This window comes from Acanthisitta chloris, unplaced genomic scaffold (assembly GCF_000695815.1).
Source record: "Acanthisitta chloris isolate BGI_N310 unplaced genomic scaffold, ASM69581v1 scaffold2060, whole genome shotgun sequence".
Classification (NCBI taxonomy): Eukaryota; Metazoa; Chordata; class Aves; order Passeriformes; family Acanthisittidae; genus Acanthisitta; species Acanthisitta chloris.
The window spans coordinates 23,497-37,580 of NW_008650887.1; the positions used below are offsets into that span (position 1 = coordinate 23,497).

The 14,084-nt window shown below is 39.7% G+C and overlaps 1 protein-coding gene across 2 annotated transcripts in view; it reads right to left on the bottom strand.

Moving 5' to 3' along the window:
- The window catches only part of ATXN7L1 (ataxin 7-like 1), a 111,798-nt gene that overhangs the window by 13,740 nt on the left and 83,974 nt on the right, over positions 1-14,084 (bottom strand). For both annotated transcript variants that reach the window (XM_009070506.1, XM_009070514.1), the window contains exons 4-7: positions 8,692-8,975; positions 3,706-3,788; positions 2,591-2,847; positions 191-383 (exon numbers count right to left, since the gene is read on the bottom strand). In XM_009070506.1, the coding sequence (XP_009068754.1) occupies positions 191-383; positions 2,591-2,847; positions 3,706-3,788; positions 8,692-8,975 (817 nt within the window). The remainder of the gene's footprint in view (positions 1-190; positions 384-2,590; positions 2,848-3,705; positions 3,789-8,691; positions 8,976-14,084) is intronic.

Here is a 14,084-nt window from a genome sequence, read left to right on the forward strand (position 1 = left end):
TCACATGTACAGTCTTCTCCTCCTACCTTATCCTATCCATACCATTTTCTTTAAATATATTTGGTCTCTTTAGAACAGTTTTCAGAATGTAAGGTCCTCATTCCTCACCTTTTTACTAAATTACTTAGTTTTTCTCCCCTCTCTAATTACATAGAAATAATAGCAAGGCATGCCAGAGACAGACACATACCCCAAGAGGTCTGGGATGGTGTCCAGAAAAATGACAGTCTAATTTCTCAGATTCTTCAGCTCCATCCGCTTCTCCTTCATCGCTGGACAATCTGCTTGTTATATCTCCTCCCATGGAAGGCAGTGGCAGTTCTGGTACATACCCACTGTGGTTTGAAGAACTGTTGCTGTTTATGCTATTTGCAGATGATGGTCTAGAAGGAGAATATATGTTTAAATGATCAGTGTTCAAAGGCTCTGCAAACCTACCTGCCGGCATCAAGCATCGAAGCAAATGATACCAGAAGTGAGCATGTAAAGAGGGACAGTAAAAGATACTGAATAGCTGACATTTGGTCTTGTCAGAAATAGATTGTGGGGTTATCACCAAATTAATGTTAGCAGAAGCACCTTGGTATTGCCTGAAAGGTTAAATTTGCCATGAGGTTGGATTTCAGATCTCGAGAGAGGCAAAATATATCTAAACTGCAAATAAAAATCAGATGTGTAAAATCCTCTCACACTGCACCATTACTCTGGTACTTGATTAATCCCAAGGGTTCAGTTATGAAATTATATTTCATACCAAAAGCCTACTGAAATTAGTGTACTAAATATAATAAGAGTGTTTAGCTGACACCCTCTACAGCTAGATTAGTGAGTGAAGTAACTGGGAGGACCTCTCACAGCACAGAGGTCTTCTTTACCTTTGTCTAAAACCCAATAAAACAAAGTAGGAATGCCTGTGCACCACAGGGTGTGATGATGCCTTGCCTTTCAAAGTAGTTTGGAAGCAAATTAGAAGTGGGGGTGGAAAAGGTTCTCGATTGGAGTCTGTACAGCCAAGTGTGTACATGGACCTCTGAGGCTGGAGGAGATGTCCACACTGGGCACAATCTGCAGATGATCTGAAGATCAGCCTCAGGAATTCATGCTCTCAGGACACAGCAGTCACTAAGCCTGTGGACAGGTGCCCTCTCCCGACCTGTGCAGGGATTGCCAGGAATAACTGCGGCAGCTGCTGCTGCAAGGGATGGATTGTGAGTGCTCTGCAGCCTCCAGGAGAGCCAGGCCAGGGCAAGCCAAGCCACCCGCAGGGAACCCAGTGAGCTGTGCCTCAGCAGGGCAGGGAGCACTCACACAACCTCTTCCAGCAGCAGCAGCGCCACTGGAGGCAGCACAGCTTTCCCTGGCACAGCTGCCTGCAAAGCCAGGCAGGACAACTGGACAGAGGCAGCAGGAACAGGAGTGCAGGCTGCACGAACACAAAGGAGGGCTGCTAAAATCCTCCTCCTTGGCTACCACCACCTCTGCAGTTTCTTCAGCTGCCTTTATTGGAACTGCATTCCAGTTCTGCTGCTTGGACTGTAACACCTACTAAAACCCATGTCTGCCTGTTTGTCTGTGCTCCTCTCTACGTGAGGACTGTGTAAGGTCACTCCTTCTACAAGAACTAGGGGGACTGGAACCAATTTATCTCTGGGTATTCTTTGGTTGTCCTTTTCCTCAAACCCTGTAAGTCCCACCTCTGCCACTGTGGGAACAGAATGTCATTAGGGCTTCATGAGCACACAGAAAACACTGGTAACAGCTGTCTCTGTAAGGCTTGAGATAGCAAACACATGAGATATCTCTTTGAAATAGGGACTACCATAGTACTCAATCCTGACCAAGACTTCTGCAAAGGAAACAAAAATGAAAAAAAAAAAATATGAACAAACCCAACTAGTTTAGCTCTATCCACTCCAGCCAAAACTAGTACCAACTCCCTCCCAAATAAACAAAACATGTGGGAAGTTTTCCAGAGGATAATTAGAATCCAGCAGATCCAATACCTCAGACCATGTGCTGTAAAGGGATGTCTTCAGAAGTTTGCCCTGCCTTTCTGAAGACTGTTTTTGCTCTTTCTAAGAAACGCTTTCAAAATGAGGGAAGACATGCTATGGACAGTTTCATACCAATAGTTTCAGATCAACACCAAATTACACCTGCTTTGACAAGACATTCCATTGATGCAACTGGTGAAGTATTTGTAGAGAAAAATTCTACATAAATGTGCAGAATTTCACCACTAATACCTACTCTGATTCATGTGAACAGACCTTTATTCCCAAATGTGGCAGAATGACATGAATATAAACTTCCTGAATTATTACAGACCATTTTAGCAAAATAAATAAATAAATGAATGCAGTTAGTCTGAGATTCTGAGCCAAAGGTGGACACCACTCCTTACCTCACTCCCAATCAGACCACAGCACCCTGAACAGCTTTAGGTTAATATAAGCTAGCAGCAATTCTTATATGAATATGCTTAATTGTGCAATAGCCTATAGAAGTACTGAATGCTTATAAAATTCACTGTATGAAAGACTAAGACATTTCTTCCAACGCCTGGAGAATCCACTGGAGAACTGCTTACCTTGGAAGTATAGAATTTGGTGGTCTAGATTTTGCAGGAGATGTTACTTTAGATTCTTGCCCAGAGTTCACTGAGGATCCTGACAGAGAGTCTTGTGCTGGTGTGGGCTGGCTCTGATAGCTTTCCCTTGCAGATGGTGGATGCTCTTTGTCTTTTGCGACTTCTTTTTCCCTGGATCGAGCTTTGTGTTCAGCTAGAAGGATGTCAAACTGTTTTTTACGGCCTGGAACTGCTCGTCGATGATTAAGTGAATGAGTCTAAAAATAGGGTGGTTAAAAAGCATTTGTGTGTGCATGACATTGTTTATGAGTCCTCTATACTTCTGATACACCACAACTCTAAAAGATAAAATCTACTTCAAACAACTTTAGCCACAGTTATGGAAATAAAGCTGCTACTTCACATTATCTTTGAAAATTTATGAAGCCATTCTTAAGCAATGCCAACATCAAGGCTAAAATTACTCTCTGCAGCAATTTTCATATAATAGAGTCTACTGACTTACCTTTTCCAAGACAGAAAATAGAATTCTGGTAATTTTAAAATATTAAGAAGTAACATCATTGTACCTCTTAACTCGCAATGAAAAACTCACTTCATTGGACTGAAAAACGTGAATACATTTTAAGGGAAATTTAACTGATCATCTCTCCTGACAGGCAGCACATACACATACAAATGTTCGTTACAAATGTCTTACATTGCTGCTACTTTTTGACATGAGAGTTATTACTATCACAAGGGCAGCCCCCAAGTAATTTATTAAACAAAAATATGTTAATTTTTTCTGCTAAAAATTGACTATACTTCAACATGGTGGCACACATGAACCAAAAAAAGGAGCATTTAAAATAACACTTGGGCTTCTACATGAAACATTAATGCTTTCTGCATAACCAAATGACAAGGAAAAAAATCTTTTGAGAACTATCAGTGGAATAATGCAGATGCTCTGATTCAAAGAAACAGAATTACTCAAAAGAATTACCTGAAGACAGCGCCTGAATACCATACCCATTGTCTGTAAGACAGGAGCAGGTATGACCTCTCAAACTACTGTGGTAGGATTTAAACTATAACAAAGCATCTGATATTTTATCTTCTAAGAAAAATACCTTGCAGGTGAGCGATCTTGTGCAAGGTTTCTTTGTTTCAGGATCCAGTACTCCACAGTGTTTATTTGGGTCAAATTCTCTTTCTGTTTCATGGTGGAATAAGAAAGGAGAAAAAAAAATAGATTATTAGAGAATTTTTAAGCAGAGCTGCTTATAATTTTTGCCTGATAGAACTTAATTTAGCCAGACTCAGCTTGAGCCAGTGCTCCCAACCCCAGCACCCCATAACAGTGCTATGTGCATCACTCCTACAGTTGTGCATTCTTTGTCCTTGCATGTTTCAAACATTTAGAGCAGAAATAAGGCTGCTTACAGAGCTGAGCCAAGAGACTGGCCTGAACACAGGACCAACCCAAATCCCTGTGGATTCCATTCCCTCTCTAGGACCAGCTGCCTCCTGGCCAGGACACACAGCATGTGCAGATCTAGCTCCCCAGCTGGGCTGGGACACATACAGTATCACAAATGCTTTGAACATTTGTCAGACATACTCAGACACACCAGAAAACAACCTGTGGTGTCTCCAAAATAAAGACAAGATTACTGGTGGCATTTTAAAACCAAAGTTTATCTAAGTCTGTCCCTTAAAATCTGTATAAAAATAACATATACGTTGCTTCTTATTTCCCGACGTGAAGGGAGTCATGGAGTTTAAAGTTTGCAGAGATCATGGAAAAAGAGGCATTTACAAGAGTTCTACTCATGATTAACATTAAAAGTGCATTAATACTTAATATGCTGTATTTGCATATTTCATTTTCATTAATATTTTAGTATTTATATATCACAGACAGCAGCACCGCCTTTAGGTTATGTTAATATAACTTTAGGCTTAGCACTAAGAGCTGAAACAAAACTACAGACATATCCTGTTTAGGGTTTACCACCAAAACCCTCTACCACTGCCTTCACACACCTTGCCAAGTCTGGGTTAACTGGCACCACTTTGCTTGGGGGAACAGAAACCATTTGCCAAAGCCTATTTTAACTATACAGTGGTGTTACCTTCAGATATAATAAACATCCTGTGCTCAAATACAACACTTAATCAGAGGATCTAAAAATTCCTTATAAACAGACACGTGAGAGCTAGGAGGAAGACAGCAATTCACAGTGTTATGACAGCATCACAGCAAGGGGAACAGCTGGAAGAAGAAACACAGGCCAAGGAGCCTCTGCTAGACAACAACTCTCCTCCAGATACCATAACCACTAGCAGTTTTATGCATTCTGCTATATGAACTTAAAAATGCATATGCAAACATTAAACAGTTATGTTATTGCCCTATGAGCAGAGACATACCAAAAAATGAGCTTGGGAAAAACAGCTGGCACAGTGTTTTGATGACATTACAGAGGGACTGAAATATGTCACAACTAGCAGTAGTTTGTGGCACTTACAGCACAACAGAAACAGAAAAGTAGCTGTATATGACTAAATATAACAAACATTTTTTTCTACTTAATGGACAAAAACACATGTTCATGGCCTAAAGGAGTTAATTACTCCTGGGGTTTGAGTGTCAGATGTTCCTATCACAGTTTCCTGAATCACCCATCTAAAAACCTACAATGCAAATTAAACCCCCAAACTAAACAGACTATATGGACTAACAGATATGCCTTCAAATGGCAAATCCTGAGGGCAATCGTCAGGCTATGGAATGTGTTCTCAAAGTCATCAAGCAAGGACTGATTTGGACCAAGAGGGAAACATACTTCCAAAATCAGAAGTGTTCCAGATTGCTACTTGTCAGTAAGTGTCCTGACCAAGAAAGACTCACAGGACTGATTATAGCAAAGCTAATTATTAGGGATAATAATACAGATAAAGTCAACATAAGGAATCATGGTCAGAAAGAGTGGAAGCCTCCACCACTAACCAAACAACAAAATGACATGCTGTCCCCAAGGAACAGAAAACACTGCACAAACAGGGAACCACTTCTGCCTGAAGTATGTGTGGCTGTTCCAAAGAAACCATGAACATCTATCTGCCAGCTACAGACATGCTTGGTTTGGGCAACACACTAAATGGAGCTTATCACCTTCTTATCAATAACAAAATTCAGCTTCTGAGTACTTCTGTGCTAGGAAATGTGTAGTGTGACAACCCCCAGACTCCTGTGCACAGGCACAGCTTGAGAAAGCTGTTTCTCTGGAATTGATTCCACTTCTTCACCTTCAGTGGACAAAGTAACAAACATTCATTATAACCTCATGGAAAGATGAGGAAGGGCTGAAACTGAACTGCCACAAACTCCTGTTTGCAACGCAATAGTTATTCCTGGTGTAAGCTGGGAATCTGCATTCTTTAATCCAACGAGAGTAAGAACTAAGGAAGGTTTAGGAAAAAAAAAAACAATTTTTTTTTTTTTCAGTTTGCTACTAGGAAACTTATGCTGGGCAGCTCCAGACTGTCTTTTGTGGTTCTGCAAGCTGTTTCCTCTCTCTCACCAAGGACAGTGCTTCTGAAAAGAGGGCAGGTTCATTCATCACCCAAACAACCACCAGCTCTCAGCAAAGAAAAAAACAAACCTCAGTCACAGTCAGGGAAATGGTGTGAGAGAGTGTAAAGGTTGCTAAAAAGGGAAGGAAACAGATGTAAAGTGGCCAAATTTAATAAGGAGCTTCAAAAATTCACATCTGTACAGCTCCAGAGCAGCGAACTGAGGGACACCTAAAGCCCTTGCTGATGTTTCATTATTTTAATGTGAAATGAATGAAATTATGGGATATCTAAAATAATCATCTCATTGACCTTCCAAGATCTTTTTCACAGCCTTTGTACAGCCCTGTATAATAATGGAGAGGAATCCATCATAGTGACACACAATCTACAGGTAATTCATCTCTGGTGCTCTCAGGACTTCTACTGTTTGCATCATTGCTAAATTATGGCATTGCTGCATCAGTACTTGAGGCAGTGGAAGCAAGACTGAACAGATTGTAAATCTGATAATGAGAGAGGAGCTGTTAAAAAAAGTCTCCGTTCTGTGGATTCGTTAACCATATAAAAGTAAACACATGCCTATCGGGGTGCTCAATCAGCCCTGTGCAGAAATTTCCACCAGTGAAATGTTCCCCCCAGCCTAGGAAACACTGCAAGTCAGATCTTTAGAGACAGAACAGTGCTGGAGTCACCTCCAGACAGAGAGCCCTCCAGCTGAAGGAAGGCCCTACAGAACTGGTTCTCCTTTAGGAACACATTTCAGCAAACACTTGTATGAAAATGTGCTGGTATCACCCACAGCCCTGCAGTGGTACGTGGTGACAGGAGGAAAACAAGTATCTCAAACAATTCCAATTGCCCAAGGAGGAATTCAGAACTGATTAGCTAAATAAAGCATCTAAAACATTACAGGAAATAACAGGTTAAAAGGAAGCAATATTTTAAACTAATTGTAAAATACACAGAGTTTTTATTAGAATAATAAATTGGATCTTTGGAAGTGAAATGTAAGGTTTAAAACGTTCATCTTAAGCTACTTTCCTGTCATATTTTTTCATTTTGTGAAACGCTAGAAATGAGCAACAGTTCTGTTTTCTTGCACGCCACCTTTAAGGAGTTAAGAAAGCAATCAGTGTACTGAATCCTTCATGGCAATGGCCTTGTTCCATGCCCCACACAGCCCCAGCAAACACCCAGCACTGGCCTGGAATCCAGCCAAGGCAGCAGTACCACAGGCTGCCTGCCAGGTCTGAGAAAAAGAAGAAAATAAACCTGATATTCAGGAAAAAAACAGGGCATACTCAGTAACTGGAAATGAAAGCACTTGTCGTGTACAACCCATACTTGGTTCATAACTAGTGCCCGTTCAGAAGAGATGTGAACTAACTTTGTGCCAAAGTGACGATCCGATGCGGCTCATGCCGCCATTAGCAAAATTAGCCTTTCAGTACACACAAGACGTTCCTGCCCGAGTCACAAAGTACTGCCAGCTGATGAATAGGCCCTGAACAGCTTCTGGAGCTGTAAACTTGAGTCAGTTACTTCTGCTTTAAAAAAAATATCATCAAATAAAATCCCTTAAAACACTTTGTTTCCTTTCATTCAGAGCAAAAACCTGCTTCCAGCTTTGGGGGACAAATTCTCTACTCGCTGCCCAACAGCTGGCATGGGTCACCTCCAGAAGTCCATGGGAAATAATCCTTCTTCCCAATGGATGGCAACCCTTCTGCCCTCCCACAACGTGGTGTTCTGTGCTTTGGTGGCAGGTTTGGATGGGGACCCGTATCATAGAATTTTAGGGGCTGGAATGGACCTTAGAGATCAGCTAGTCTCAACCCCTGCCCTGGGCTGGGACACCTCCCACCAGACAAGGCTGCTCCCCAAACCTGCCCTGCCTAAGGCAATCCAGGGCATTTCCCATTTAACGTCACTCTCTCAACCCCACTGCCCTGTCTTCCTGAGAAAGATCAAGATCCCCATGCTAGAAATGTCTCCACTCGTGTGACTTGCAGTGGGAGAGGGATGGAGGGGGATTATGACTTCTAAGACTTTCCCAGAATTTCCCACATCTTCTTAGAATTTTCTAGTATTTAAAACCAAGAAAAAAGATCCTTTAAAAAACCACAACTTGGAGGATAATCTGATGTTCTAAACCTGTTCAGCTTGATCACGACTGAATTAAAGTCACCCAACCAAGGCCCATTTTCTTTTGTTGTAAACAGACCCAAATCCTATAATGGCTTGAGGAAATCTTCTGCCTTTGTTTTAATGACTTTACTTCTTAAAAAAAATAAATCTGTATTTGGCCTGTTGACCAGTAATTTCAAGCTAAACAGAATGTGTAGTTTGAAAATACTTTACACATGCTAAGAGTGTGAAAGCTTTCTTTTTCATATATGCAGACTGGCATCTGACAGTAAAAAAAACCCCAACCAGAAAGAGGCTACAGCATTTTATTAGCTCTATTATGACCCACAGAAACACTAACGAAGACAGACAGACTACCTTGAAATATGAACAACAACATCACTTACCTGAAAGTCTTTTGTAAGGCTTGTTACTGCTTTTAGTGCCATTTTGGTGTTTCTTGTCTATTGATGGAGCTACAATTCCTTTGCCATTCAGAATCTTTTCTGGTGATGGTGGCACTGACTTGGATGTCAAACCAGATTTAACCAAAGTTGGGGCAGGTATGGTGGATGAAGAGGCTGAGGAGGAGGTGATGGTGGTAGTGGTTGCAGAATTCATTTTAACATTGGCACCATCTGCCTTCACTAGGTTAGGAATTTTCTCTAGACTGACTACTGGAACAGGAACGCTGCAAAACCAAAAAAAAATATTTTCAAGTGGTGTTTTCTGTACCAAAGATTTACAGTTACTTAATCCCCTTCCCACAGATATAAAAATCTTGATGCAAGTGACACAATGTCTTAAAACCTGACTAAAATGAAGTACTTCTTACCATTACTGACTATTTTTGTTCAATCCAATGTTTACAACCACATTGGGGCCTGGCAATGGAGAGAATTATTAAAATGAACCTTTGTAATTTTTAAAGATCCCCTGTAATTCATAAACAAAATGCATTTGGCACTAAGCAAAACACACCCCTTTGCAAGTATGGTCTCATGCCTTTATCACAAGCACATACCAGATATGTGGATGCTGTGTAAAACTCACCATGACAATGAAGTAGTTTGCTAACAATATCAATATTGCTAAACAAACACAAAAATAACTATTTTGCTGATGTGTCTGAGTGAAATACAAGTTCTGGAAACAAGGAGAAAATAGATTTTAAGCATAAAAATCAGCAGTCCCTTTAAAATTACTAAAATCCTTGATGACTTGAGCATTACTACAACATATTTTAATAAAGTCTTAGGAACTTAAAACCAAAAAAACCCCAATATAATTATTAGCTCCGGTGCCTTTTCAGAATAAAGTCTGCAATAACTATTTCTAACTTAACTACCAGCACAGCATATTTGTGTCACTAACAAATGTTATCTTCTCAATTTGGCAGCAAATAAAGATTTGAGACAAGTGATTTTCAGTTCCAACACTATTTTAACATTTCTGGTTCTCTCTGCATGAGGAAACATCCAACAACGATAGCTGCTTCTTACCTACTCAGCAACTTCAAAATGGGATGTCTTGTGACTACCAATTACTCTCTAAATTATATACCCTCCTCACTGAAACAAACCCAAATTAAAATATGACATAACTATATAGTTAGGGGCTTCTCCCCACTGACAACTCTCACATAATTTCAGTCTTTTGTGTCTGAAAAATGACACCTTTGCTGCATCTTCCTACGGAAGCAATGGTTAACAGGTGTGGGGTTTTTACAACTATAAAAAGATCATTTGAGATGGCAATCTCCATGGGACATCCTTTGGAAACATCAATGCAGGACCCAAAATAACTCAAGTCCTCAAGTCTTGACCTTTCTGGGCTCCTACAAACCTGTGTTTGTCTGTAGCTGCTGAAGAAGATGAGCACAAAGTGTGGTGTGTGTGGCTGGGGTGGACTCTCCCACACTCCCCAATCTTTCTTCTCAGGGCATTTTAACATAGGAAAATGTATGAACTTTGAGATAAACAATAAATATACACAACTACAAAGGAGATTTAAATGCCAAGACATATTCTGGAGCTGGAAATAAACGATAAGAAACTCCCATAGTCTGTGGTACCATACACAGAGCAGGGAGTCAGAAGAGTGCAGTAAAGTGTAAGTTGTTGGCCAGTAACTAAGCAAAAAAAATGTACCTTACTTACAAACCCAGAATTGTATTAAGTAGTTCAATGAATGCAAACATGTAGCTATGAAAGGGAGGATTTCATCCTCTACTCTTTTAAACTGCTCTGGATTTATTAAGTTTAATGGCAGGCAAAAATTGTAACTTCTCAGCGTAAGAATTTTTTTTTTTCTTTAAACAGATGGCAATTACATTTTCTGAAAATAGGAGAATTTTACTCTACGTCAAGTAGTTTTACTATATATAAACTATGCAAAAACATATGAATAAATCTTCATGCCCAGTTTCTAAGACCTATTTTAATTCAAAGTATTCATACACAGCAAAAAGGTCAAGTGTATTATCTGGTCTAGTAGTAAAATATGGATAATAAATACAAGAAAGGTTTCTTTGTTTTGCAGTGTTCAGAACCTCAAATTCTAGGCACATATGGGTGGATCACTGTGATAATGTGATGCCCAGGGGAGGGAACATGTTCACTTCATTTTGTTACAGATCAACAAGTCAAACTTCATTAGGCATTTCATTGCAGTGCAGAAGGAAAACAAAACATTCTCCAGTATCTGAGGACACACATTCTGTAGGACTCCACATGTATTCAAGTACATGAATGGGAAGTGCCAAAAGGAGGATCAGACTCTGCTCAGTGGTGGAAACCAATAAAACAAGAGGTAACAGAAAAAAATGATGCACAGGAAGTTCCACCTGAATATGATGAACTCCTTTCCTTTCCTGTGCAGTCACTGAGCACTGAACAGATTGCCCAGAGAGGTCGTGGACTCTCCCTCACTGGAGAATGTGACACAACCCTGAGCCATGTGCTCTGGGATGGCTCTGCTGGAGTAGGGAGGTTGGACCAGATGAACCATTGTGGTCCCTTCCAACCTAACTGAGTCTGTGATTCTGTGACTCCTGGCACTCCACAGTAAATTACTAGAGATTTTGAGAAGCTACAGATGATAATTTCTCTGGTTTTTTTTAAATACAGAAAAAAAGGTACTGCATTCAACACTGAGGAACTCCAGTTTCATCCTAGCATAACACAAAGATGAATCGATAACCAAATGGCAAATTGGAAGCTACACAGGACCAGGGAACATTGTCAAAGACTAAGGACTTAAAAAGTCAATAAATCACAAATGCTTATATTTCTATTTGATAGTTAAAAGAAGTCTTTTCCCAAACTGAGGTTTTTGAGTAAAAAAATCTAGGATTTATTTAAAAGTTTGCTAGAAAAATAACAATCAGGTTTTAAAATCTCATTTACTATACTATAAAAGGAATTTTTCAATGAAGAGCCTATTCAGGTTTTTTTAAAGACAACTGTTGAAAGGGATAATGAGAAAAACAACATGCAACAAACATAAAAAGCAAGGAAAAAAAATCTGTATTCAGTAAAGACAAGTTGACTGGTTTTTACAAAAGAAATCCTAATAAGAATAGCAGTACCTACCTAAAGGCCAATAAAATAGTTACCAGTGATGCAAACACACCAGAAACATTCAGTATTTCTTCTCTACTGAGAAGGAAATATGGTAACTCTCTCCTATCAGATAAAAATGCTTTTTGATTCCCTCAGTAAGTGCAAAGTGCTAGCTGAAAAATGATGATTGCTTTCTTCTTTTTACATAAGGAAATCTGCATAATGTGGCCATGAGTTCCAAAAGACTTGGAGAGATATTGGGTCTCAGCATATTAATTTCTAATTGAATCTTGGAACATTTGGCAACTTTGGGAAGCTAGCTGAGTGCTGCTCTTGCATCTGTGTTGAAAACCCACACCAAAGTGTCTTGGAGGAAATAATGGAAAAACTAATAAAAATAAACTGATAAACAATTAGTTCACATGGTTTTGTTGAAAATCAGATCTGGGCAGAGAAATCTGCTTTCACTTTTTGATGAGGTTACACTGACAAGGATAACTGTGAAAATGTTCCTGTTTTTGAAAGGCAATTTTAAAACACAAATAAGAACAGTTTTAAAGCAAATGTTAAACGATATGAAACCCAAAACTAGCTTTTCAGATACTTATAATTCAATAAGTGTGCTTGCTAGGGAGACTTTTTAGCCATCATTACCAAGTCTGACATGACTGAAAACTTCAGAGGACTTGAGAAATAAATACAAGATTAACTGGTGATAACATTTGCTGATGGAGTCAGGATCAAGGGAAACTGAAGAGACAAAGACAGTGATGAAAAGCAGCATGGAGTGTTTGGCAAAGTTCATTAACTCAAAAAGACATTTTGATCCAAGTGAATGTAAAGTTACACATGAATAACAAGCAGGTCAGTCTGCAGAGAAACATGGGGAAACAACATACTGGAAAATAGTGACAAAAGTATTGTGCATAAGCAATATGAGCTTTTATTGTATTGTTAGGCTTGTATCAAAAAAGGGATATGGCAAATAAGATTAGGGAGCAAAAACAGTTTTCACACATCCCTGGTTATAATGGTACTGGAATGTGGCTTCCAGTGTTGCTGACCAGTGGTACAATGTTGATGAATTAGAAGGGAACCAGAAAAAGGCTACAAAAAATGTCTGAGGCCTACACAAACTGCTTGATCATGGCAGGCTTTAAATGCACATTCTCCTTTTCAGGTAAGATATCATTTCCTCCTGTTTTCTCATGTTTGCCAGGCAGTTGGACTGACCCTTGTAGGTCCCTTCCAACTGGAAGTATTCTATACTATTCTAATTCCTCCTTCAGCAGAACCTGCCACAAACTCCCCAAACAACAGTGAATTTCCACCTTAAGTATCTTGTGGCAATTTGTTTTAGGTCCAAGCCATTGCCTGTCACTGTTATTCCCAAGCAAGAAAAATAACTGTAGTATGTCCCAACATTCCTGGAACTCCTTATTACCTCTGTTTTTCTTTCTTTAGGCTTATAAAAATAGTTTCTCCTTGCTGTTAGGCAATTTTGTTGGGTTTAGGTTTTGGTAATGCCTAACTATATTAATTCTAAAATCTCAGCCACTCAGTTAACTCTTTTCAAATTGGTGAGAAAAGAAATTAATTTAGACATTTTAAAACATGCAACATTGCTCTATTCTACATGGCTGGGATTGCCTGTACAATGTACAAAGCAGTTGTCATTTGATCTTACACTACATGGTCCAGGTTAACTCTGCTGAGTTTTGTTTCCATGCTGCACTAGGAACATCCTTAAATCATGACTATCCTCACTTTCTCAGCCTCAGTATGGACAATAGTATTTCCTAACACAAAGAAATAAAGACTAAGAGGTGATTAAAAAATACTTTGAAAAGTGACATAAATTTTTAACGACTGCCAAACAGGAATACTTTGTGATACTGTTCCTGTTTACAGAAAGAGTGAGTTTTCTCTGTGTTGATGAAACCCACACAATTTCTATCTCATTTTTCTTCATTTTCAGAACTTCTGAATGGCTAATGGCTAAACTTCAGGGAGGGAGGTCAAGGAGACATGCTTCAGCTGCTGTCTCAGGGCTAGCTTACTCTAACACTTCACCCCAATTTTATACTGCCTTAGGATCACAGATGGGTGGAAATGAACAGCCTGTACCATCACAGCACCTAAATCCTCCCTGGCAGCACCCAGAGGCTGTGCTGGGGCATGGCCAGCGAAGCAGCATCCTTTGGGCAGGTCAGCAGTGAGGGAGAGAGCTCCTGGCT